Here is a 27,624-nt window from a genome sequence, read left to right as displayed (position 1 = left end):
ATGGTGCACTTGGTGTATGACCTGTTTCATCCGATATTTTTTTTGACCTGGATTATGTTCTTTCCTTCCCTATCTATACTTAAAATTTTAATAAAATATTATTCGTTGGGACATTATCACGACGTGTATATATTTCTAACACATGTGGGCTATTTACAGATGTCAATTTTGTTTTGCAAGCCACCCAAGTAGGAAATCAATTACTGCCATGCTAAATATGGTTAAAATAGATCATGCCATTCGTACTTAACGAAATATTATTTCTAAATTTGGACGCTATAATGAAGGACTTTAATGGCAGGCGTGACCATTATATAAAATTTATATCGCGGAGGAATGATGATAAATGACTGCAAGCGTTCTAAATGTGGGTGTAGGGAAGATTGGAAATATTGCTAGAATGAAAATCGATTTCATAAAATGTTAGCAATAGGTGGAGAAGTAGTTAGGAAGAGGAAAAGAAAGTGGTTAGAGCATTATTTGAGAAGAGGTTGTCGTGATGGAAAAATGGCAAAAGATAAGAGTAAAAGATACACGAGAGAAAAACAAGACTGAAATAGGTAGAGCGAAAGAAACTTGTTATAGAAAAGATTGTCCTTTTGGATGTGACAGAAACATGGTAGAAGATAAGAATATGTGATGGAGAAGAGAATAACAAGGTTGAAGATGGAAAATAAACTTGTTATAATATTATTTGAAAAGAGATTGTCGTTTTGAATGTGATGGAAAGGTGCCAAAAGATAAGAGGAAGTGATGGAGAAGAGAAAAGCAAGACTGAAGAAAATAAGAGAAAACGAAACTGATTAAAGCATTATTTGAGAAGTGATTGTCATTTTGAATGTGATAGATTGACAGTACAACATAAAGTAAGTGGAAATCGTTAAAAAGGAAGGAAAATCTGGTTAGGATGTTATTTGAGAAGAAACTGTATTATTATTATTATTATTAAGGAAGTGATAGAAGATAAGAGTGAGTGATGAAGAAGAGAAGAATACTGATGATAGAAAAAGGAAAAGAAACTGATGATAAAGAAGTATTTTACTAGGGATGTGATGGAAGATATGGTAGAGTTTAAGTGAGGGAGAAGATAATAAGAGTATTTGAGATAATTTAAAAGAGGAAAAGAAACGAAAGAGAGGAAAGTACCAGACGTTTTGGCCTATCGCGGCAGTGGGCAGAGCTGGAATCGCCATCTTGGTGTCAGAACATTGCCACACTCAGTACGCATCCAACTGTAATAGCATGAGGTCTGTGATGCTCTTATTGTGCTTTCTGTGACGTGTGCACTGCAATAGAAAATACTACCTCTTGTGAGATACTTTCTGTGGTTAGGATTTTTGAATTGAAACAAGTCAATTGAAATCCATCGCGTACTCTATGAAGAGTAAGTGTATGGAATAATATTACATTTATAACGACAACACAAGTTCACACACGGCCAAGTGTACTCGAGAGCTCTTGGATGGTTTTGGATGGAAAGTGTTCGATCACTCACCATACAGCCCTGATTTGGCGCCGAGCGACTACCACCCTTTCCAGCGATAAAGACATGACTCGCAACATTACGCTTTGATATTGACACCGAACTGCATGCCGGTGTAAGCCAGTGGTTGAAATCGCCGAGGCCAGATTTCTACCGCGACGGTATTGAAAAACTTTTGCCACGGTATGATAAGTGCCTTAATTTGCATGGCGACTATGGACAAAAATGTCTTAAGAGTCTTCATCCCGGCGAAATTAAAATACCGCTAATTTTACAGTAATTATGTGATATCTTCAAATAGATAAAAGATAATCGAAATGTGGATCAAGAGCGCCCTAGATAATATTATTTTACATGAGAAACCGTTATCATGACTCACTTATCTGCTTTCGATTTCGAGCCATTTTGAAAATCGACATTTATTTTCGCGTTTCTAAACAGCTGAAAACGGAAAACTACTAGGTGACTTGTGATAGCGGAACCTCACGCAAAATAATATTGTCTAGGGCGCTCTTGTTCCATTTTTTAATTTTCTTTTATCTATTTGAAGATATTACATAATTACTGTAAAATTAGCGGTATTTTAATTTCGCCGGGATGAAGACTCTTAAGAGTGTGCCTTTCAAATATATATAATACAATTTGGTTTGTTCATTATGTTACTTTTTTTTATTTCAAAACGTCGGTTACTTTCTGGATAGCCCTCGTAGTAATGCGATTGAAGGTAATGTAGAAGTGTTGGAGGAAATAATAATAATAATAATAATAATAATAATAATAATAATAATAATAATAATAATAATAATAATAATAAGAAGAAGAAGAAGAAGAAGAAGAAGAAGAAGGATAGTTAAAAAAGGAAACGGAAACTGGTTTTGACATAATCTACAAAGAAAATGTCTTACTAAAGTGGTGATATGGTAGAAGATATGGTAGAAGATAAGCAAAGGAGAGAAGAAGAAGACTACGATTAATCAAAGAAGGCAATTTTTAGTACATGGAAGCTTCAACATTGCGGAAAATAACCTGCAAGTGAAATAGAATATTTGAATGATTTTGTTATCTGGCTATCTAGGCCAGGTCTATTCTTGACTCGATTGACGTAAACTTTATCTAATTTGAGACTAAAGTCGCCAAATGACCTTCTCTGGTATACACAACTGTGTTAGGCTTAATTAACCGTGGACTTAATTCATACATACAGGGAACTTATACTGTTTGAGCCCCACCGACTGTCTCTATGTATGCATGAGATATACTCTATTTCTGTGTAACGCACTTTCTGCCTGAATACCAATGCCTTTTATGTGTGTGCAATCTGATTACATCCATCTACTTACCGTTGTATGTGTGTATGTGACAGAGGGAGAGAGAATGTGCCTATATGCCTGAACCGTGTTTGAACCTACGGACAGTATTCAGCACGCCCCCATCACGCACATGTGCACTCGACTAAGTCTCTATAATATTCTCCATCTCTCTCTCTCTCTCTCTCTTTCTCTATTCGTCTCTCTCTCTCTCTCCCTTTCCTTGAGTCTTGCATTATTAATGTCGCGTCACGTGATAATGGTCACTTATTGGACACCCCTGAGCAATCCCCTCCTTTTTCTCTAGCTGTTAATATGTGTGTGAGTTGTGAGTCGCGGTGAGAAACAGCTGGCTGTAAGTCGTGTAACGTTGTCTCGTTTCTCTTTTCTACAGGCTACTGATTCACATCACAGACTAACCAACAAGCCGTCGAGCCGCTATTGAAAGGACAGCTTGTGCTGTTTATTCGTCAACCTCTGTAGAGAAGACCTGTTATATAGATACAAGAAAAAAGTATCTATATGTATACATTGTATCTGTGACTTTGGATGTGTCTACCTCTTCCCTCTTCAGCTGTTGCTGTGTGCCTTGGATCTTTCTTGTAATCTGATTGGTCGGATTTGTGCATGTGTGTGTACTGGGCCTCGCGGCGCGCGTGTTTTTCGTCCGCTATCACCACCACCACCAGTGGCGTCTCGTGTCTGAGAAGAAGTGTGGCTGCCCTCTGTGACAACGTGTGTTGGTCGCAGCGCCGCTTCAACTCCACATCGTCATCTACATGTTTGGCTTGTTTAACCCCGCATCAGCCGTCACAAGTAAGGAAAAACAAAAAAACAAAAAAATGAATGTTTATATCTTTTAATGTGTATGTATTTGTGTAACGTTCCGAGCAAGTTTAAACTTGTTTTCACTGCTTCTCCTCTTCTCTCCGCACTTTACACAATACTATTTGCATAAATAAATATTAAAAACAACCGAAATCAATAAATATAATAATCTCTGTATCACGTATATTTCTTTCCTTCCCTTCACCGTTACCTTTTGTGTTTGTAGGTTAATTTTAAGATTCTTTTTCACACTACCTACCACATTTTTAAAAATTTCTTTTCTTTTTACTTTTTCATTTTGTTTTGTAAATCGTTCGATAAAGAAAATATCTCAATTTTGAATAATAGGCAAATTTATATTGTCTTTTTTGAAAGCAAAATACCTTTTCTGTCCATATAAGTTATTTTAGAATCTCTTTTTTCCCGCGCATAGCTGTTTGTAAATTTAATTTTTGGTAAATATCTCTAGTTACACAAAAAATACTCGAAAGTTTGAAAGGTAAATATATTCGGGCTTCATAAAATAAAAGACAAATTCTGACCAAAGCATATACTGTCAAATAAATATTAATAGCGTTACAGTTTCGGCAAAGTTTCTTTACCTTCATCAGACAAATTGTTCCGACTTAACCTAACATCTTACACATTTTTAATCTTATAATTTAATTTTTAAAAAAATATCTTTTTTCACGGTCCCTTCCACTTTATAAAGCGTTTTTGATAAATCTTTCTGAAGCAACAAAGTATGTCAATTTTAAATTGTCCCTACATTTAAAAAAAAAAAAAAACAATCCCACTTTTATATTTGTGCTTAGAAATGATTTGTTTAAAGATCTTTTATTTAATTTTATTACTTCTTTTTTTGTTAGTAAATAACTTCAAAATCGTGGAAATTATCATAATTTTGAATAACAAATTCAATCTATTTTCATGGTAATATACTGTATGTTTATTAATTTTAAGTTTCTTTACGTTTATTGCTACTTTAGCGAACGTGGTAAATTTCCCGCAAAAGCACGGAATATATGTCAAATTTGGTAAGATCAAATTATTCGTTTGAAACAAAAATTACGCTTTCTGTATTGTATGTTACCGCTTTTAATTCTCCCTACCATGTTTACCGAAGCAATTAAAGAAGTTTCAATTCTTAAAAATAAACAAGTATCTACTTGTTAAGAACTAATAAGTACTAAGAACTAAGAACTAATAGGGCTTCCGTCTTCTTAACCTGAATTACTTCTAAGGAAGTACCTAGCACAAGTAGACACACAATTTAGTTTACCATAATAATTAGTATGCTATTGCCTAGAATACATTAAGGCCAACACAAACCAAGAAGCATTAGACTCTCTAATACTCCTTCTAAGCCACTTTTATTCTTGCACAGAGGTCGTGGTGGCTCAGTGGTAGAGTGTTCACCTCTAGTGCATTTAGTTCTTGATTTACTCCGAGTTCTCGCCACGTGAGCTTTTTGCTGAATAAACACCTTGTGCGTGGATTTTGTCGGGGTTCTTCAGTTTCCACCCACTTTTCTCATTTCATTATTTCATTCATTCATTTTTAGGAGTCTCCTTTAGCCTATCCAGCATAGGTATGGGACATAAAACTCAAAGATTTCATTTCATTTTTTTCTGATCTATATATAGTTCTCAGGCTAACATAAAAGAACAAAAAAATAAAATTCATTATAGAGTAGAAGCCTATGCACTTTCATCTCAATCTATTTTATTTATACCCAAAATACCTTATTATCTGATAACTGGTTGAACCACCTTACTCTTGGCATGTATCAAATATTGTAATACTTGTAGTCTAAACCAAAATCTCGGTTATATCATCACCCAACACTACTTTAGAAACCTTGAAGATAATTTGAATTACCTTGTTCAACTCTGTATCAAGTTAAAACATTTTTCTAACTTGTCCCAAACAACCCAAAGTACTATATTGAGTTAAAAAGAAAAGTGTCTTTACTTTTTGAAAATAAAAAAAAAAATTAATAGATAAAATGTTATAGTGCTAACAACCTATAATACTTAAAAGTAGCCAACTTGTCTCCTTTTTGGGGTAATGGCAAACGCTCACCTCTTAGGTACACATTTCCTGGGTTCGAGTCCCGACGGAAGAGCGTTGCGGTGGTTCAAATTCTATCTTAAGCAGTAGGTCTACATCTCATATAGTCCTGATGCTGAAACCGAACCTTAAACTCGAATCCAACCGATTGTAAGTGAGTCAGTTGGGAGTGAAAGATAAATCTAATTGCTCTCAATTAAACAGATACCTCTTCAGGCCCGTAACTTGAAGGAGACCACAGAGCCTGCCCCCCCCTAAAAGAAAACTTTTTGCATCCCCCCAAACCACACTGCAGCATTACGTGAACCTTTAAAACAAAAAATAAAATTTAGATATTTCTTTGAGATCCGTTACAATAAATTCAACTCAATATCCCATCCGTCATAGTAATTTCACTCACATCAATTCACTAATAATTCCCATTCACTTCGCTAGCCGTTTGCGTTGACGCAACGCGAAATTTGCATATTTGCTTGCGGTAATCAGCATAGCAATTATAATTAATTTTTACCTTTTTTGCGTTACGTTGCGTTGCTTTACGCAAAGTATGCGGAGACTGATAAATATATGGATGGGAATGTGTCTCGGAGAAATTAGGGAGTTATAGAGTGATGGACTAGGATGAGAAGTCAATTTATGAGTAACTATTGATATATAAAAATTTAGAATTGTTACGACCTTGGCCCCATAGCATGTTTATGGATTCCCCAAACTTTTGTGGCTGGGTGGCTGGGTAAAAGTGGATCTGACAAGATAGGTGGACGGACGTCACGGTGTCCCGCATGCCTATCTTTGCCCATTTTTTAGGAAGTGGGAAGACGCCTTAGATATTTTTTGGAAGTGTGGTAACGGCGTCTCCCCGCGTTCCCCCTCACTTTTACCCCTGGTTGCACGCTTATACCCCTTCAATCTTATTTTAAACCTAACCAATAAAAGCAGAAAATTATCTAACGTGTTCTGCATTTTATTTCAACAAGAGATACTTAACTCCAAATCGGCTGTGTCCTTTTAACTTACACGATATTAATTTAACATTTGACCAAATACTGTTTTGATACCAATTATACTGGGACTTCCAAGTCAGTAATCCACAGTTATTAAAACGTAAATGTAATCTTCCAAGAAACGTTTAAAAAATTATCATTAAGTTTTATTTTCTTTACTTCAAACGTATTCTGCCTAGACTGCCAATAAATTACAAATTCCAACTGTTACAAAACAGAATCCTTTGTAATTACAATAAAGAAATTGTAAAGCGCCAGGAATAACTTTACACATTTTGCTTTCGAAATCGTAAACTATAATTACAAATACTGGTTTGAAACTGAAAGGGTTTGATCGTAGGACTGAGCTCATGTGATTTAGATCCCAACTACATCACATCGTTGTAAACTGATGCTGAGAGTTGCTAAATTGTTACGTTATATAATTGAGAAATAGGGTATTACAGAAGATAAATTTTCTTTTAAGAAGCAAGGCAGTAAATATGTAAAAAAAAAAAATACATTTATTGAATGAATATATCTATTACCTAAATTAAACAATAGAAATAACGCAAATGATATTTACAAATTTACAAAATCAAATCGGACAGCATAATGGTCAGGGTTTTTATCAAATAGTTTGTCCTAGATGCCTCTCGTGTGTTCTCATGACTTTATGCACTCCCTTCTATACTATATCTTGTCATGCAATTTATAACAGGCATAAAGCATACTAACGAACTAACTAAAGAGTCTCTTAATGGACGTCGGCTCCAGCGGAGACATCTTGCAGGTCGTAGAAGTTGGCAGTTACTAACGAAGTGGATCGAATTCACACTATTGGCGAACGTCGATTGAATGATGGTTATCGAATGAACGAATGATGATAATTGCTCAAAAATGCCAGTTTATATACTAATCCGAAGACTATTTCGGATTTAAGGAAAACCACATGTTTACAATTGTTTTTCGAAATAAAGGAGAGTATGTTTTCCTTTTTCTTTAAAATAGTTACCTTGGAAGTGTTTATTTAATATATTTTGACTTTCCTTGAAATACCATTTGCCTATTAGTCCTTTTACAACAAAGTCAACCGAGTTTTTTTCTTTTTTTAATTTTAAACCTGGATCGCTTATTATTATTATTATTATTATTATTATTATTATTATTATTATTATTATTATTATTATTATTATTATATTTTGTTGTTGTTCTTGGTTCACTTTTGTGAATATAGACATTTTTAACTTTTTCATTATTTATGTCCATTGGAACATAATAGTTGTAAGAACACGTCTCATATGGCCTCAGTATTGAAAGGAAGGCCAAAGTTCAATCACACCAGCCTATCACAAATGAGGAGAATATTGTTTTAAATTTTGGTGTGCGGTATGTTGGCTACTTGAAAATAAGTCAACAAATTGTTATTTTTGATAAAACGTATTTTCACATATTTGAATCGATTTCAATCATAACAAGAATAAAAGAATACACTTTTTAAATAACTTATAACAGCTAACTTTTGTCCAGTTATTATTATTTTACTATAAATTCTGCTAAGTTAGAAAGGTTAACCTTGAAAACAGTTCTTGTAAATTTGCTTTAGTAACTAACGCGTGTGATCATGAAAAAGATGTCGCTGTTTTTGATTTCTCTTGGCTTAGTTGGTTTATTAGCTCCGAGAGGCAATAATAAAGCTCCCTTCTGTTTTGAAAGTCAGAAATATTGTAGAAGAATGTCAATTTGCTTACAGTCATCATCCAATAAGAAATCTCTTGACCCGCCTTATATTTTAATGCGAAATTTCAGTGCGTAGTTGGTTTGTTGAAATAAACAACAGTAAATTCGAAGAGGAGGAAAACTTCAGTTTCTCCTGAGATTCATACTTATATTGGCATATAGTACTATGTATATAGTATAGTATGTATACATATACTATGTATATATACTTTATATACGTTTACTATGTATATATGCTCAATTTCTTTAACGCGTTTGTTAGCATACGCGCCTTTGGCACGGGAGACCCGGGTTCAGTTCCCGGCGGTTCGGATTCCACGTTAAATTGTAGGACTTTCTCGTCTCATATAGATTCACTACTGAAACAGACTTTAAAATCAAATGAAATCTTTAATGCATTTTGAAATAGCTACATATACATCGTTGATTGATTCAGTCGTTTTTATATCCTTTATTAGCAGCGACGCTACATAGGTTAAGGTTTACTGTTTAAAGTGGAAACGGAACCCCACAAGTTTTATTGACTTAATTATTTTATAGTAGATATCTAACTATAATCTCGGGGTTTACCTTTCTGAACAGAGATTTGAATTGGACAAAGAAAGATTACCGCGTCAAGTTGAGCAAGTATTACTTGATAAGAACATAAAAGGGTAATAATACAACACAAAGAAGGTTCGCGGAGTTACACGTCCATCTTACTTCCCGATCTCAGAGTCACTGAACCATAGACTTTGTTTCTCTCAAATTAATTCTATTATGATTAAATTGTTTGGTTTAAATTAACCACTCCTATAAGAGCGCTGTTTAAAGCTGATTGTTTAAAGTGAAATTCGAACCATTGTTCGAGTTTTTATCTTACAAAATGCACCACAGTAAATAGAACCCACGCTAAACTCAAATCAATTGAATTCAGTTCGATTCCAGAACTACAAGAGCACTAGAAATAACTGGATCTGTTAATTCTAGTGATAAATGGAGACTGAAATGTTATATTTATTTCTTTTTTTGAAATCAGTGATTTTCAGAATTTTTCGTTCACAGCACCCCTTTTCTGTAATAAATCAGCGTAATAAGACACTGTAGCGCAAGAGCAACATTATCGTTATTACTTCCAATCTTTTGGGTATTTTTGTCATTAAGCCCTGACTAATATTGAGTTCTATTCTATTACCTTGTCTTTCCCCCTAAACTAATGTTAAGACATGTTATTTGAGTTACCAGCAGTATCTCTCAAATGCAAAGTTTTGAAGCATGTGCCATAACTGCTAATTAAGACTGCGGTAAATATTACTTTTAACTAGTCAAGGGTGTGCTTTTGCTCAAGCACAAACTATCTCCACTTCCAGTTAACATGTCTGGAGAGGATACTTATTTGGTGTGTCAGTTTGCACACGAGTTATCAATTTCTTGTAAATATTTGACCTTTTGATTTAAACAAAGAAAAAAACGTGAAGTAATATTGGTAGTTAATTTACGCCTGACCCTTTATACAACCCGCTATACATAGTGTTCGTACGGGTTGCATAACAGTTTATGGATTATGAGAAAGTGACGGAATTGGTGCAATTTTATTATTTATTTCAGAGTTCAATGTTCTTTTTTTAATCACTGAGGTTACCCAACACATATACTTATAGCTTAAGTAAGGTATGAACCCCATGATCTCTGTGAAAATTGAACCTGGTTGTTCCCTACTGAAGAATACCATACTAGCCACTTATCCACCACTGCTTATAAGTAAATTTCATGTTATGCTTTAAATATAGGATGTGCAATATTTTGAATTGATTTTGAGTTTAACGTCCTGTTCCGTAGCAAGACTATATGAAACGAGACCTACTGATTAACGTGGAATCCGAAACATATGAGCTCCCGCCGGAAATCGAACCAGGGCCTTCCACACGAAAAGGCGCGTACGCTAACTGCTTAGCCACGAAGGAGCTCTGTGCGATATTTTATATAAACATACTTTATATGCAAAAAATGTTCTTGTCGTAAATTCATTATAGACCACAGATAGTGCATAACATACAATTTGTTGTGCTGGTTCACTTAATGTTCCTGTCCAGCGTTGACGCTATATGAGACGTGGATTTGCTGCTTTTAACTTACGATCCGAATCATATATATTCCACTGGGAATCGAAGCCGGATTTTCTATGCTGAAGACTTGTATGCTAATCATGTAGCATTGACGCAGCTCTGATTTTTTATTGACAGAATTTGGTATGTACACTCATATCCAAAATGATTGTCGCATATCTAAAACTGTCATCTTGTAAGAATAAAATTTGAAAATGATTTTGCAGGGTACTTTTAATACTGATACTATGTGTATAATCGGGAAATGTATAATTGTGGTAAATTTCATAGGAAAAGGATTATAAATACGAAAATTAGAATGAGTAAAACAAAATGTTGCTAAATGGACAAGAAAGTTTTATTTTCGTTTTATTGTTCTCATTTAATGCTCTATTAACATGAAATTTTCCACATACATGTATTTACCGATTATACATATACTAACATTATTAGAAATACCGGACGAATTCGTTATCAAAAATTATGTATTCCGAGAACAACATACTTATAGATATGCGACAATAATTTTGAACATTAATGTACATCTTCCACTTAAGCTTCTAACTATTTTCCTTTATTCTAATAAAGGATAAAGGAAAGAAAGAGTTTCTTCTTCGAACAGAAAATAAAATTCGTATATATCATGCCAGATAAAAAAGGTAAAACCTTATCACTTCATGTTGAGCTAGCGATAAATATTTAAAAAAAAATTAATACACATATATATTGTTCAGGCACATAAGAACGGCACACAGTGAATTGCCCACTTGTGATAAAAGCTATATGTAAAGTAATGTCTATATTATATTTGCTTCAAAAGAGAGATTGCTAAATTATTATTATTATTATTATTATTATTATTATTATTATTATTATTATTATTATTATTATTATTATTATTATTATTATTATTAAGTATTCTGCCTTTTGGAAGGTTCTAGGACTGATGACTTTCTTTTTAATTGTAGCTTTGCGACTGGAAATGTTTCTTACACATTTCTCGATCCTCAGCAGCCTCTTTTAGCTCCCAATATTTTCTTCTATTTTTTCAAATAATGAATTAGTTGTGTTCTTCTTCTTCCTATTCCTCCCTTTCCTTCTATGAAGAAGACAATTCCTTCACAAGATGTGTCCAATCCAATTGACCTTTCTACGAAGGATGGTGGCTAGTATTGTCCTCTTCTCCCCTATCCATTTTAAAACATCTTCGTTTGTTACTTTCTCTGCTAAATTCTTATCATATATTTATTTTTAACTGTGAACGCGTCCGCCAAGTTCAGAAGAATATGGCCACTACCGAAACTTCAATATTTTGTAGGCGGCTTAAAGATTTGCTAAAGAGATATATGTTCAATCCCGAACTACGTGTACTTGTGGTGGAGAACATTGTGTCAGTGATTTACGTCGAGATTTCCCCGTTTACATGCACTATATTTAGTCTCTTAAATTCTACACCAACTTCTATCTCACTATTTACTTTACCAGTTCTCCATTTCATTTAATGTTCCACTACTTTAAGCTACTTTTTTTACTTTGAACTAAAACAATTTACCTCATGTTAAGATCAATGATATAGCCCTGTAATCAAGCTGTCTCTCGGAGGCAAAGTAGTGTGGTGGGAAATGACCTTATACTTTGAAGGTTAATCTCACATGATTGTCTGTGCATGCGCCAACAGGTCTGGATACACAGTGGCCACGCATAAGACACAGAACACAAAGAACTCAAGAGAAAAATACTTTATATATATATAATTGAAGTGCACCAAACGACCAGTGGCGAACCTATAATGCAAAACCTGAGAGACCAATCAGAAACCAGACTATGATAAATATATGATGAGTCAAAAATATATAAATACAGGGAAGTTCGGAAACTAACTTCCGATAGGTCACTGTGCGTGAAGCAGTGGGGGTAGCACTAACATCTTTGCACAGACGTGCGCGGTAGATCAGTCTGCATCTAGCCGTGGTAGATTGAAAGTTGATCATTGGTGCGCACCAAGGGCGAGGTGCGAGCTGTTATACGTTTTCTTACGGCATAACAATATTCAATCTTCGGTGGCAGCTATTTATCCGGAAATTTGTGCAATATATGGACAAAGTGTGATCAGTGAAGTAGTTGTTCGTAAATGGATTCTTTCATTTAAAAGTGGACGAGCAAAAGATTCACGACGAAGAGAGGAGTGACCTGCCATAAGTGGTCACTGATGAACTCGTTCAGAAAATTGATGGAAAAGGTCATGACAATCGATGTTTCACAATCTTCCCAGCGATTATCATTTCTTCGTGCATAAAAAGAAGAGAATTCGACCTCAGCGCTTTGGTGATGATGAGGAGCTCAAAGATGCGCTCACAGGCTGGCTCAAGGCAGAGGTAGAAGATTTTTGTGCTGATGGAATTTCTAAGCTAGTGCAGAGATATGATAAGTTGTTGAATGTTTATGGAAATTATGTTGAAAATAGAGCAAATAAGTAATTTTCAGATGTATATAATAAATTCTTATTTACTTTGGTGTTTCTTATTTCTAATCAATCGGAGGTTACTTTCCGAACAGCCCTCGTAATAGCTTTAACCATTTTTCTTACTCAAAAAACTGAGGGGGGTCTAGTCCCCCAGGGCTTGATTCTCCACTGCCTGCCAGGGATTGATGAACATGGATGTGTGGTTTCATTTATTGTGCATTCAAATTTATACTTGCCTCCGGCAACCTAACCTACACGACTAAAGGAAAGAGCTCTTAACCCGAACTATTTTGGTAACGAGAAAGAAGTAACTTATTCCGTTTAAGTATTTTATTTGCCATTGTAAACATGCATAAAATATTTCTGACACCCAAAATTTTCCTACTCCTGGCTACACTATAGACATCATTACCATTGGAGAACTATGTCGTTCGATTACCGATATGAGCAGAGAGAATGTTACTCTGGGATTGTTGAGGAACGCGGGGCGGAGCGGGGAACAGACGAAGGAGTGATGAGAAAGCGTTGTATATCCAAGGACCATTGTCAGGCGGTATTATGTCAGATGCGAGCGTAGAAGCTCTATAAAATTGGACCTCCAATATGCATTTATCTTCTGGAAGAAGGAGGATCCAGGAACGGAACGGAACATTGTGGATTTAGCGCAACTATGATTAATCGAACGTAAGATTACAACATCCCATGAGCTGTGAAGAGATTTTCTGCTCGTGCTTCCTCGACTTCGCGAAATGAATTTCGCAGATGTCACAGCTCTGCACAAATATAATACGGTCTTTTATTGTTATTGGAGGAAGATGGAATTAATATAGATCTCCGTGTGACGTGTAATAAGATTTTATGGCGGAGTGAAGTATTTTCAACGACTGTGCCACCTGAAAATTTTCTAGAATTAAGTCATCCCATATAATAATGAGAATGTCCATCCAAAGGGTCCATTAAAATCTCTTTTCACCTATGAATTTAAGACACATCTACGTGTGAATATGACGACGTTTTTGATCCTCAATGGAGACTGAGTTCACCTCTATATTCAAGTCATTCTGTTAAATCTCGAAATATCTTTAAATTGTTCGCTAGAAATTAGTCTATTGGTGACGACATGTAACTACAATGACGTGCAGCACAAAATGCGTAGAGTATTTTCCTCGACGCTTTCAAAAATATGATGTTTCGATAAACTTTGTAGCTCTTAATATTCATGTTGTTGGAAAATTAACGGAGGATTTCGGTTACTTTCACTTTGACACGTTGTTTTGACCACATAACATATTGCTTGTATGTCCAGATAGGTTTCACGCAAAAGCTGTGCTCTTTCTGGCTCGACGCGCCATCTAGGAACTATCTCTGAGCTTTCGTTTAGTTTCAAGCTTTAAAAGCTATAATGTCAAAACATTTTTTGGATAAAAAGATCCAATCAAAGGAGCCCATGTTGTGGTTTCCAAGGAAGGGGGGTCAAGTATAAGCGACATTTCAAATATAGTTTCAAATTTTGCTCTAACTATTCTAAAAATTCAATTGAGTTTTCGATATTCCGAAGTACAATTTCTTCTAGGGGGGCGAGGGCCCCACCTTGCCCCCCTAATGGGCACCCTTGGATCCAATATATTTCAATCAAATATTTTCTTGTACGCATTATATCTGGAAAATTACATATAGTGTAGCCAAACCCAAAGTATTACTTAACTCAATATGACGTGCTTATTCCGTAGAAAATAAATAAATAAAAAAAAAAAAAAACGCTATGTAGTGGCACTTCAAAAATTTTGTGGCCCCTCATATAAAAGCTAATTATTGGCCAAGATCGCAATTTTTATCCATTTTTTTGGATCATTCCTAAAATTCTTGTTTTAAAATCCCTTTCAAAAAATTTGATCTCGGTCGCAGAGAGAGAAAACAGCTAGAAATATCATTGAAGCGTAAGGTACGGTAGAAAGAAAGAAATGTAATTTGTAATTTAACGTTCTAATTATGACCTTTAGACGAAAAGAGACGATGACTTAATGAAAGTTAATGTCATGAAACACACTGGTAGAATAAGAATGTGAGAGGAAATCGGAGAACTCACTATATAATATTGTTCATTACAAACTCATATGATCTAGAATCGATCCACGAACCTCTCACACCAAAGAGATGCGGTGTAAAGGAATGTGGTATAAACGAATACACAGTGTAACATTGGTTCTGGAAATTCTGTTCTGGATACTTAAGCTTGGAAGGTAAGGAAAGTCACGAATCACGCTGTGTTCTTTACAAAGGCGACTTGGAGTAAATTGTCAAAGCAGATTCACAGAAAAGGACATAAAGAGACTCAATGTTGACCATTCAAACGCAGCACTGCTTTTAGACAAGCTATAAAAGGTGAAAAGGACGGAAAAAATGATGCTGCACGAAATAACCGAGAACCCAGACATCAGAGTTAATAATTTTGCTTTACTATGTTTCTGAAACACAAAAACTATTATTTCGTGGTCACATTCAGATATACAAGGAGAAATTAACCTTTGACGCCAACCAATAAGCTCTACCAATGGTCAGGTCATGCTTTCACATCTCAAACCTTTTTCAAAGCCAACGTAGCGCTCAGACATGTTAATGGTGACTGTAATGTGCTATCCATAGATGTAATGATTCACTACAGCTTACTCAATTCAGGCGAATTTATCAGGTCGGAAAAGCATTCATGAAGTCGATAGAATGCAATAAACACTGTAATGTTTGTCTGCCATTGGTCAACTAAGCGGTCGAAAGGACCTGGAAGTAGGAGAAGAATGTCTATGTCCCTTTAGAAAGTAAACAAAATGTTTTTATGCTTAGAAAACGTATTTATACCAATATTTGATGCTAGAGGAATTGTGCTATATGGAGACAGTCTAATAAGCTATAATAATGTATCAAACTTGTCTTTGTCCTTTCTTTTACATGAATCCAAGAATTTCATCTTATTTCATCCAATCATGTAGTGAAAAGTGACATGAACTACTTAATGCTTCTAAAATTTCAGAATATTCATCCCTTATACATACCGTAAATACACCCTCGCGCACAAAACTGTTAAGATATACGTAGGAGTCCAGTTTGATATAATAATTTCTAGTTCTCACCCCCCCCCCCCAAAAAAAAAATTCTAAAAGCTCACTATTAGGTCGCTACCAATAAGTTGAGAATTGCTCTAACTAAACTAACTATAGCCTATGGAATCTGGAGGATCAATGCCGAGTTAACAGAAGATCTCCATTGACTTCTGTCCTTAGCAAACTGGGTCCAGTTTTTACTTCGTATTCATATTTCTGCGAGATCCATATTAATATTATCCTCCCATCTACGTCTAGGTCTTCCTAATGGACGTTTCCCAATTGGATTTTCAGTTAAAACATTGAAAACGTTCCTACTTTCTTTCATTCTGGCTACATGACGTGCCAACCTGAGCCTCCTAGACTTGATGGCCCTAACAATGTTTGGTAAACTTTATAAATTATACAATTCCTCATTATGAAGTTTACGCTATTCCCCATTCCCGTTACTCTTGGGTCCGAATATTCGTCTCGAGATTTCATTCTCACAGTAATATGTTGTAATTTATTTGTTGTTTAAACACAAGTATTACCAGTGAACTATACCTAACACGAAGTAATAAGTACACCTTGTCAAAGTAACCGTAAGTCAAGTTTAAAATTGAGGAGGTGAGCGCAACAGTGGTCTCACCTACATTTTTTTTTAAATGGAGAAAAATCAAGTTAAACTTAAACACATGTGCTTGTTTTGGGCAATATATGTATGTGCAATGTATGGCACATTCAACCACTTGTGCTTGCTTTTGTCAAATTGTACAAACAACCACATGTGTTTAACTTTAACTTGAATTTTCTCTATTTTTTAAAAAATGTGGGTAAGACCACTGTTGCACTAACCCTCTCAATTGGACACACTTGCCTTTCACTCATATCAAACGCTTTCACTACTGACACGTATAACCAATTTAGCTAGAGCATAGTTTAAAGGATGTTGATCGATGCACTACCAGAAGGAAATAGAATTCAACAAAATCTGTTTTTAAGGGAATCCATGATAAGGATATGTAATACATTGGTTCTGGAAATTCAATAATAGATACTTAAGATTGGATGGTAAGAAAAGTCACGAATCGCACTTTGTTGTTGACAAAGACAATTTGAAGTCGATTCTCGAAGTAAACTCAAATTGATGCTGCACAATAATCTGTGTAAGTCACAAATCCTTGTTTTCCAGAAAACAGCAAAAACCCTTACTGAAACACTAAAAATACATATGGGACACACTCCATTATATTCATGGTTAATTACGTCCTAACGTTACAAAATAAGAAGTGCCTAGAATGGCTAAATGTATACCCAATTCTTAAATGATAATTTCACAGGCAATTAATTATGATAATAAGTAGAGCTAAATATAATACTGAACAACCCTGAACACTGCTTTCTGACGTACGATACCTGCACTAGAGTTCTGCTATTATAAAATTCGGAAGAATATACCTTTCTATACTTAAGTTAACTTTGATTGTTTATTTAAAACTATTCGTTTAATTTTCACAACAGTTTGAAGTTGTAGTGTTGTGTAAGAATTGGAAATTTTTCCTGCACACATCTATTTAAAAATGGTCTGATTTCCTCTGTCAAGAATTGCCATAGCCAAAGAAGCATTCATCAAGAAAAGATCATTCTTAAGAAGCAGGCTCAATATTGGACTTAGGAAGAAATTGGTCAAGTCTTATGTGTGGAGTATTGGACTGTATTGCTCAGAAACTTAGACGTTACGGAAGTTAGAGAAGAAATATTTAAAAGAGCCTCAAAAGGTGGTGTTGGAGGAAGATAATATAGAAGATAAAATAGACTGACAGAGCAACTAACGAAGATGTTTTAAAACGGATAGGAGAGAAGAGGACGCTTCTAGCCACCATCCTTCGTGGGAAGGTCAATTGAATTGAACATATATTGCGAAAAAAATGTCTTCTTTATACCGCCATAGTAGGAGAGATGGAAGGAAACTGAGGAATAGGAAGAAAAAGAACACAAGCAAATGTTGATTTGAAAAATACAAGAAAATGGGAGTAAAAAGAGGAAGATGAAGATGGAGAAACGTGAAAGAAATATTTCCAGACCTAAACCGAAATTAAAAAAAAAAAAACTCATTAGTCCCAGGATCTGCCAAAAGGCTGGATTAATAATAGGCCTAATAATTAGTTCCGTTAATAGTATTATTATTACAAATTAGAACATTGCATTTTTTTAACCTTTCATCTTATTAATTAGCACTCAGAGCTTTCACTCTTTTAAAACAACCGCTTTACAAATGAACCTTGTAATTTTCATTTAGAAAATGAGCGAAAATGTTCGGTTGGTAGCCGTGTGTTTTTGTATAGATTACTGGCCAGCGTATGTGATGGGTAAGTGCGACAGAGCAAAGTAAATCAATAACTATTACAAGCACCGAGGTAATGGGCTCTTATCTGGATGAAAGCATGTGTGTACATATATATCTATATCTATAACTACGTATGTTAAGTATAGCTTACATTATGAAGGTGTCAATAGCATCAGCTGAATGTGTGAACCACGTGATGGAAGTTTCTGGTATCTCCAATTATGTCGTCTATAACGGACTATTACGAGGGCTTTGATGTTAGCAAGATTTGAAAACTATAACGACTGCTAATGCAAGGGCGAAGATAGTTTATTAGAATAGGGTGAGCGAGCTAAAATTTCCCGTGAGTGTGGATCAAGCGTGAGAAGAAGGTAATTGGTTGGTTAATTGCAGCTGAATTACAATGCACATATCGACAAAACACCCATTGGACATCCCGTAAGTCATGTAACTATACTTGCAAGTATTTCAGATCGGAGTCGAAACTTGAAGAAAATGAAAGTAATAAAGAGATCTCCATTGAATTCGAAATGAATGAGTCTGTCACCAAATAATATTTTGATGTCCGGAAGTTGTCCCGTGATTTTTCTCTAAAGAAGTTTGGAATATCCTACAAGAATTCTGCAAGGATTCACGTTTCTGGTACATATGTATCTCTTGTAGTCGCGAATTCTGTCGAGTAATTTGAAGCTTAAAATATATACAACCATAATCATGTCTGTTGTTCTGTATGGTTGCGAAACATGGTCGTTTACTAGTAAGGAAGAAAGAGCATAGACCTAAAGCATTTGAGAACAAGAACCTGAGACGGATATTCGGACCCAAGAGAAACGGAAATGGGGAATGGCGGAAACTTCATAACGAGGAACTACATAATTTATACGATTTACCGAACATTGTTAGGGTCATCAAATCTAGGAGGCTCAGGTTTACAGGTCATGTAGCCAGGATGGAAGAAAGTAGGAACGCTTTCAAAGTCTTAACTAGAAGACCAATCGGAAAACGACCATTAGGAAGACCTAGACGCAGATGGAAGGACAATATTAAGATGGATCTCGCAGAGATAGAAATACAAAGTAGGAACTGGATCCAGTTGGCTAAGGATAGAAGTCAGTGGAGAGCTTTTGTGAACGATGCATTGAATCTCCGTGTTCCATAGGCCATTGAATTAGTTAATTAGTTTATGTGGACATCTGAATTCCGCAGAACTGGGCTGAAATCCGAAAACGCTGGTCAAAATATAAAAACGTTGTCCAATTTGCATAATATCATTAATATATAGATATTCGAAGTAGATGATAACAATTATGAGATCAGAAAACAAAAAATCAAAATGACGGATCCGTTATAATGGGAAAAATGTTTTTAAAACTTCTCCAAATAGGCTGAAAACTAGTTTCATCACATTTTTTAGATTACTGATGGTCAGAAAAAATAAAAATAAAAAAACACAACATGGTCTATCCAACATGGCGGACAAAATGTTCCAAAACTTCTTCAAATAGCTTGAAAACTAGATTTATCATACTTGTGAGCTCGCTGATAACGATTCTAAAATCAGAATTTCCACATTCAAAATGGCTATGAAGTAAACTGCAATATAGCAAATAACACATATATTTATGATTGATGGTTAAGTAGATTCATGTCTCATATAGCATCGCTCTTGGAAGGTACATTATACTGAAAATCAAGTCAAATCAAAACTATACTATATACTGTGCTCTTGCTACTATCAGAATGGTAGCCTTTGTTAGTCAATATTTCAGTATCAGTTTAAGCTCATTAGATGGCGTTGTTATCGTATAGGATCAGATTTTAGGATTACAAAAATTTTCGATTTTCTCAAAAACTACGCATGAGAATTCACATTAATCTATATTATTTCGTTTAGCTGAGTGAAATATATCAATTACTAGGCCTATAAATCTCATTTTCTTTCAATTTTATTTCAATGAAAGAGTAATAATATTGTAGGGTTTCATTTATATATCCGTGAAACTGGCCCCACCCACATCCGCACTAATTGTAAAACATTTCCAAACAATTAGTGCCCCATTAGTGCCGACGACCTGTTGTGTTTAAAAGATTTGTGCTGTTACACAAACGTTAAAAACCAAAAAAAGATTCTGGGTGGGGGATAGATTCACGACCAAGCCCCATCCACTCAAACAATTGAAATGTAACCTATAAACAAAGTTAGTGCTAAGTACATGCTGACGATACCGCGTTGAAAGAAAATTAATGCTATATATATCTTATCATAAAAACGAGGAATCGTCAATTAAAAAAGCGTAGTATCAGTAAAAAAGCAAATTACTGACGGTGCCACCATTAAATTTTTCGAATATATTTTGGGCTTTTGATACTAGCAGTAATTTGCTTTTTACACGGTATCGTCAGCACTAATTTAACACTAATTTTGTGTATAGGTTTAATCTTAATCAGTTGAGTGGGTGGGGCTAGGGTGAATTATTTTTTATTTTTATTTTATTTTATTTATTTTTTATTTATTTGACGTTTGTGTAACAGCACAAATTTCTTTTTAACATTACAGGTCGTCAGCACTAATTGGGCACTTACTTTTAGTATTTGTTTTAAAATTAGTGTGGGTGTGGGTGGGGCCAGGTTCATGGACATTTCATTTATGGATAACGTTTTTTCCAATATTTCTATTTAAATTTCGTAATATTCAAATTCTACTTCTTAAAACTTTTAGTATCAATCTAGGACCTTTATTGACTTTTCTTCCCTGTCATAAAAAGAATAATAGAAAAATCACTTCCTCGATCATTTCGTTTAGAAGTGCAGCACGGTATATGAAACTAATAGTTCGTGTTTGTGCTAGTTTAAAAATAACATCCTTTTAGAAAGATTTTGATTGTTTCTTTTTTTTTCAATATTTCAGTTAGAAAATTCCCACCTCTTTTTCTTCCCGTCCTGAAATACTTTCTTCGAATTTTCTTGCATGCCTTTTTTGTTCACGTGCTATATCCTAGTTGCATTTTTTTTTGTTTATTTCTAAAAGAAAATATAAAGTTTTTTCTTCTTTTTTTAACACAGGATATTTTAATATCTCTACACGCAGCCAACAAGGGTTAAAAAACTTGAGAAGTTTTCTTGGTTAATTCTAAGTCAAAGTGGAAGTGTGGTATTCTTTTAAAGAAGCGATTGGAGATACTTTTGCTTCACACGTTTATATATATTTTCAGTTCACAAAGAGAGTGGAAAATGGAGAGTGTTCTTTGTGGTAGTGAGATATTTCATCATTAGATCTTTGTTGTTGTAAGTTAGACAGTGATGTTGTGTGATAGTGGTGAGTACCTCTCTTTGGTCAACTGTATGGGTTCTGGTACGTATGTTGTATATAACTAATATTTTCTGTCTTTTTTTTCATAATTTCTGTAGTGACTGGATATTATCTGCCTTAAATCCTTGTATAAGTAATACTTGGTAGAAGGTTGGAAGTTGACTTGAGTTGGTTTTCATTTTTAACATCCCTTTCAGCAGCGAGGCTATGCGAGACGTGGACCTACAGCCTAACATGAGATCCGAATCATATAAGCTCTCACAGGGAATCAAACTCGGATTTCCCACGCCGAAGACGTGTACACTAACTGCTTAGCCACAACCGAGCTTCTAGAAGGTTGGAACAAGGCTATATGAGACGTGGACCTAAAATTGAACGTAAAATATGAACTACCATAATGGGTTCAAATGATCTCTCATTGAGAATCGAAACCGAGACTACCTGGAGCAAAAACTTGCACGCTAGCCACTAGACATCATGAAGGACAGCAATAAATCTGAAGCCTGTCAACCACTATGCGAAAGATAGTGACAACAATTAGAGGCATCCAGGATGTGTATGGTATTACTGTTGGAGAATATAATGGCTCAGTGGTAGAGCGCTCTGTTGTATGGGGTCTCTGGTTCGATTCGCGGTCAAATAAGTTTATGGTGTGTATTCGTCGGTACTTCCGTTTTCTCCCACTTTCTGATCCCACAAATTCTTCCATAATCATGATGGGTCTGCTATGACTCAGTGATAGAGCGTTCACGTCTGGTTCATGGGGTTTTTCGTTGGATTCCTACTCACTCCAAATGAGCTTTGTGGTGGACGAACACCGTGTGTGTGGTTTTTCTCGGAGTTCTCCAATTTCCTCCCACTTTCTTCATTCCGCCTAGCCGGCATAAACGTGGGATGCTAAACTCAAAGCTCTTATTTCATTAGTGTAAACGTTGAAAATAAGGGTTCTAACATGCTACTTTGAGGTACACCATTACTAATTTATGATACGAAGAACTCATCTAACAAAGGCATTTACGTACAGCATAATAAGGAATCTTGAATGTTAAGGGTTAGTAGAAATTCCGCCGTAGCTTGGGTTACCGTGGACATTTGTTCCTCTCCACATTTGTGGTGGCGTTTAAGTTTGGTTGACTAAATGATAAATTGATCGTATGTTAGGATTCCTTTACCATCTATGCCTAAAGTTAGACTCAAAATTGTTTTTGGATCTGTATGAGGTAAGCATCCTTACGGGGACTAGAACCCAGGATCGCGTGCATGTAAAGCAAGGGCGATAGTCATTTTGTCTCAAAGAGGGCATCATTGGACAGTGAAGTGTTTTGCCTTCCTCTTTTTCTTACTTGCAATACTAAATTGAAAATGTTAATATTCAGTACTAACTGATATCAGGAATTGAAGTTTGTTGGAAACTTATACCATATCGTTTGTTCCAAATTAAAAAGAAAAAATCTTCGTTCAAGCACTTTTTGTCTTGACAGACATAATAAAACAGTTTACTAAAATACGAGGAATAATCAGAAAGTAATGTTACAAAGTCTGCAGTAAAACGTGCATATATTGTTTCATACAACCAATGCAACCAACATGCATTAGGTTATTTTCCGACATAATGTTCATATAGGCTGAGGTATTTGTTACATCATAGGATAAGTTTTAAGATTGCCACCTGCTAAAAATCCTGCCCTCACTTGTTTTCCTCCCCATCAGAAGCGAAGCGACGGCATCTTAAGCGAAAGTGGGGGAACAGGTGATAGTCGATTGAAGCGAGGTCTGGACTGTAGGGAGGGTAGTAGATGTTGTCCCCCCAGCGAAACTGCTTCAACAGCGTGGTGGTCTTCTGCGCTGTATGCAGGCAGACGTTGTCTTGAAGGAAGATGACGCCCTCGGTAAGAAGTCTTGGCCATTCCCTCCTGATTACTTCGTCCACGGTTACAAATCTTACCGAGATAAATCGAATAATTAAGTGGGCTTCTTCGCGAGACCAGTTTTACAAACGAGTCGCCATTTGTATTTTCCTGCAACTAGCGCCATAGGTGGCGGGCGGATGAAACTCTGTACAGTTATCAACCCCATCTATTAGAATTTCCGCACACTACTCATTCACCTATAAGAGACGATACTCCAGAAATATCAGATTTGTAACTTTGGTTTCTGATTTTCTCTCGTAAAAGTATGTTATATATATTGTAACGTCACAGGTGTTACTGTTCGAATATTTGCTATTGAAATTCTTTTACAAATTTTCCATTAGCATTCAAGAGGCAAACCATATATGTTTATGCCTTCTCGAAGACCAATAACGTAAGAATTTAGGTATTCAATAGGATTATTATTTATTGGGTCATGAGTAAACCTCACTACAGGTAAAAGAATTGTGATTTTTTTAAATTAGCATCAAATGTTCACTTTCATCTGAGACAGACTGGCCGTTGAAGACGTGCTTTCTCTAGTACTTTAGGTATAAATACTAGGTGATATATACATAGATGCATTAGATAGTAAAAAACACGATATTTTTGTTATATGTTAGGCATCCACTCACGGTTACGCCCTCTGTTCAGGTCAGAGTTTTCGTTAAGTTATTGTGATATATGGTGGTAATTGATCCAAGAGATTTTCAATTTCCAAATTAATTATATTTGTTTAGGTTGTTCGTAAAGAGTTACATTGTTTCTTCCACCGATATTTATCATAAGAATTCTCATTGTGCCCCTTATCTATATACAGCCAACACTACGAATCTTTTCGCCAAGATTGTATAACTCCCAGGATATTGTGATAGACAGACTAATATATTTCCGTATTGTAATTAATATTACAATAAAAAATATTGTTTTGTTGTTTCTTTTTCCGTTTTAAATAATATTTTTTTTCTAATTTTCCCATCTCTTCACTTTTTGTTTGCTTTAAAATATACTCAGTTTCGTTTGTTTCGTTAAGCACTTATATTCTGAAGGTACATAGTTGGTTGTAGATTGAGCCAGAGTTTCTTTTTCGTAAAATCTTGCCTGATACATGAACCCGTCGCTTGCAGCAGGTCTCATCTTGTCTAATGAGAACGCAAGAGACCAGATGGTTTTCTCCCTAGCTGTGTCTACGAGCGAGCAAGAAGTAGAGAGAGTAAAAAAAAAAATGTATCTGAAAACGGGATTTTCTAATTTTCTCTCCTCAGACGCCCTGTGGCGACAAACGCAATTTTCGATCCTTGTAACGCAATTGGAGGAAGTAACCTTTATTTATTTTTTTTCTATTTTTCATGTTTCTTATCCTTACTGTATATCTATTACCTTTTTTCGTTTACCAGAAAATATTCGCCCTGATATTGAAATATAAGATTTTCTAATTTATTTCTCTTAAATTTTGCTCCGGCTTGACGATCTTTACAACATCTGAATAATTTTCTCATTAAAACATCTAAGATAGTTAATGGTGACGCCAGGACATGTGGTTTTGGCATCACGGATATCCAACTGTCCTAGGATGCAAGACGATCCTACTCCATTAAATTATCGTGACATATCCTCTTCCACGAACATGCTTGCTTATAACGTACTCAACGACCAGCTCGCACAAAATCAGCTGTTTCGCAGCAATATTTATAATTCTCAAATATTTTATAGCATTTTCCTATAGATGACGTTAGCATGAAAACCATTATAACTGTGAAGATTAACAATGCGAGAATTTTTTAAAAGTACAAATCAGATTTTAGTGTCTCTTTCAGCAGAGGGACTGTACGAGACTTGAACCTACAGCTGAACATGGAAACGGAATCTCATGAGCTTCCGCTGGGAATCGAATCCGGATCTTCCGAGCCGAAGACGTGTATGCTTACTATATACCCACGAGGAAGCTGTTTAAAAATATACAAGTAAAATCTGTTAATTCACAAAGAAAGAGTAAGGTTTAAAGTATTTGTATTTATGTAGACATGGGAACATGAACATAGAAACAGGGCAGTCGTCTGCGAACATGGAAAAAGGGTTTAAAACATCATTACCAAGAAACTGAAATACAAAGCTAGCTGGTAGTGATCATCTACGACATGCTGGTGCGTATTCACGCCCGTGTCTTTAATGTACCTCCCACAAGAAGAATTCTAGTAGGGTAATATTAGGGAAACGTGAAGGCTAAGGCGTGAAGATCGACCGCCACGACCAATCCAACAACGTGGGAATATGTCATCTGAAAACAGTCCGACTGCATGGCATTAGTGGGGTGGGTCACCATCCTGTTGAAAGATTATTGTTGGCTGCATATCTGTTATATGTGACATGGCAAATTTTTCTAACATATCCAAGTAACTGTTACCAGTGACAGTCTCCTCTTGAAAAAAAAAACGGTCCAACAATTCGATATGCCATCACACCACACCACACATTCACTTTAGGACTGTCACATTCGCGTTCTATGAATGTATGGGGATTTTCTGTACCCCAAATACGTACTGCACATTGTGGAAATTCACTTTAAGTGAAATATGAAAGGTAGCGTCGTCTGCAAACATCACGTGCGGTAAAAATGTCTCGTCCTTAACAATGCGATCTGGCATATTTCATGCAAACACTTCTCGCTTTGGTCGGTCATCGGGCTTGAGTTCTTATAAAACTGTATGCGTACAGGCGTAGTCGATGTTGAAGCACTTTGTGAACTGTCGAACGTTTCAAACTAAGTTCTCTCGTTGCTTGTCTAACTGACTTCTGTGGGCTCCTTTCGAATGACCTCCACATGTTTTCTACAACGTGATCGTTGATTCTGGGTTTACCACCTCCGTGTCCTTTCATAGTCTTGCCGGTCGCTAAAAAAACTTATTACACCATTTCTTTATAGTCTTCAATGACGGAAGATCCCTGTTTGTACACACGACAAAAGTTTTGTCGCACTTGAATTTCTGATTTGATTTCAGCATACCCCCCACACCACCTGTGAACGCTTCTTTACAGTCCGTATTTTCAAACAACCAATTGTTGCAGCGCCACTACGGCTATTGCGCGCACTAAAACATTACCACTTAAACATTGTGAGTTGTTGTTTTACTTTTCTGCTTCACTAATCACAACTGTACAATCCGAAATGTTAAAAAAAGACGTTCCAAAGCTGGAATCTCATTGTGAACGCGTTTTATTACGAATTCCTGAAGTTAATGCTATACTACATTCCCAAAATTGAGAACTGTATAAGTGAATAACCACCGTGGCAAAATCATATAAATACCATTCTCCACACAAACTACATTGTATATTCTAAAAAGCGAATAAGTGAAGGCATTTACAGTGATCTGTGAATTTAGCGTTTCTTGGTATCCTTCCTGAGATGTATTTTTAGCCATTTAGTGTTGTTTAAGGTATATTGTTTTATTTTAATAACGTATATGAAAACCGAATTTGTAAACGACTGCAACAAACTGTCGTCTAGTAATCACTAACAAAACAATGTTGAATCACCACAATTTCATTCAAACTTTTTACACAACCAAACTACAGTGTGTCATAATGTAGGGCTTCCAGACGTTCTAGTTTAGCAGCGAAAACTTTGAATTTACATGTCCTTCCAAGAACTATTTGTAACCAGTCGTTCTTTCAGAAAAAAATGTTCCGGGGAAGCACACCTTGTATTCCGGGGGGGTGGAACTGCTGGTAATATTTTATTATTATATTATAGACGTATTAATTTTTGTCTCGTCCGGGGAGGCACTCTCAGAGCTCCGGGAGGACAGTGCCCCCCCCAAAAAAAAACATGTCTGGAAGAAACACTGTTTGTAACCCCAAATGTCCCGATCTCCCTCCAAAACAATATCATTTATGCGATATGTTTTTAAAAATCCGGATTTGATTAGTGTTCAATACTCAACGAGTAGGAAATGAAATGAATGATTATGTCCTTTAAGGCTAAGGAAGAAGGATGATTGGAACAAGTGAATGATGA

At 35.6% G+C, this 27,624-nt stretch overlaps 1 protein-coding gene across 2 annotated transcripts in view; it reads left to right on the top strand.

Moving 5' to 3' along the window:
• The window catches only part of cpx (synaptic transmission protein complexin), a 346,937-nt gene that overhangs the window by 140,611 nt on the left and 178,702 nt on the right, over nt 1-27,624 (top strand). The window contains exon 2 of one of the 2 annotated variants that reach the window (XM_081734725.1): nt 3,185-3,606. The exons of the other annotated variant lie outside the window; for it this stretch is intronic. Within the exon in view, the coding sequence (XP_081590851.1) occupies nt 3,570-3,606 (37 nt within the window). The 5' untranslated portion in view covers nt 3,185-3,569. The remainder of the gene's footprint in view (nt 1-3,184; nt 3,607-27,624) is intronic. 2 annotated transcript variants of the gene reach the window in all.

This window comes from Thermobia domestica, chromosome 12, assembly GCF_964235325.1.
Source record: "Thermobia domestica chromosome 12, izTheDome1.hap1.1, whole genome shotgun sequence".
In the NCBI taxonomy this organism is placed as follows: Eukaryota; Metazoa; Arthropoda; class Insecta; order Zygentoma; family Lepismatidae; genus Thermobia; species Thermobia domestica.
This window is presented reverse-complemented; position numbering and strand designations above follow the sequence as displayed.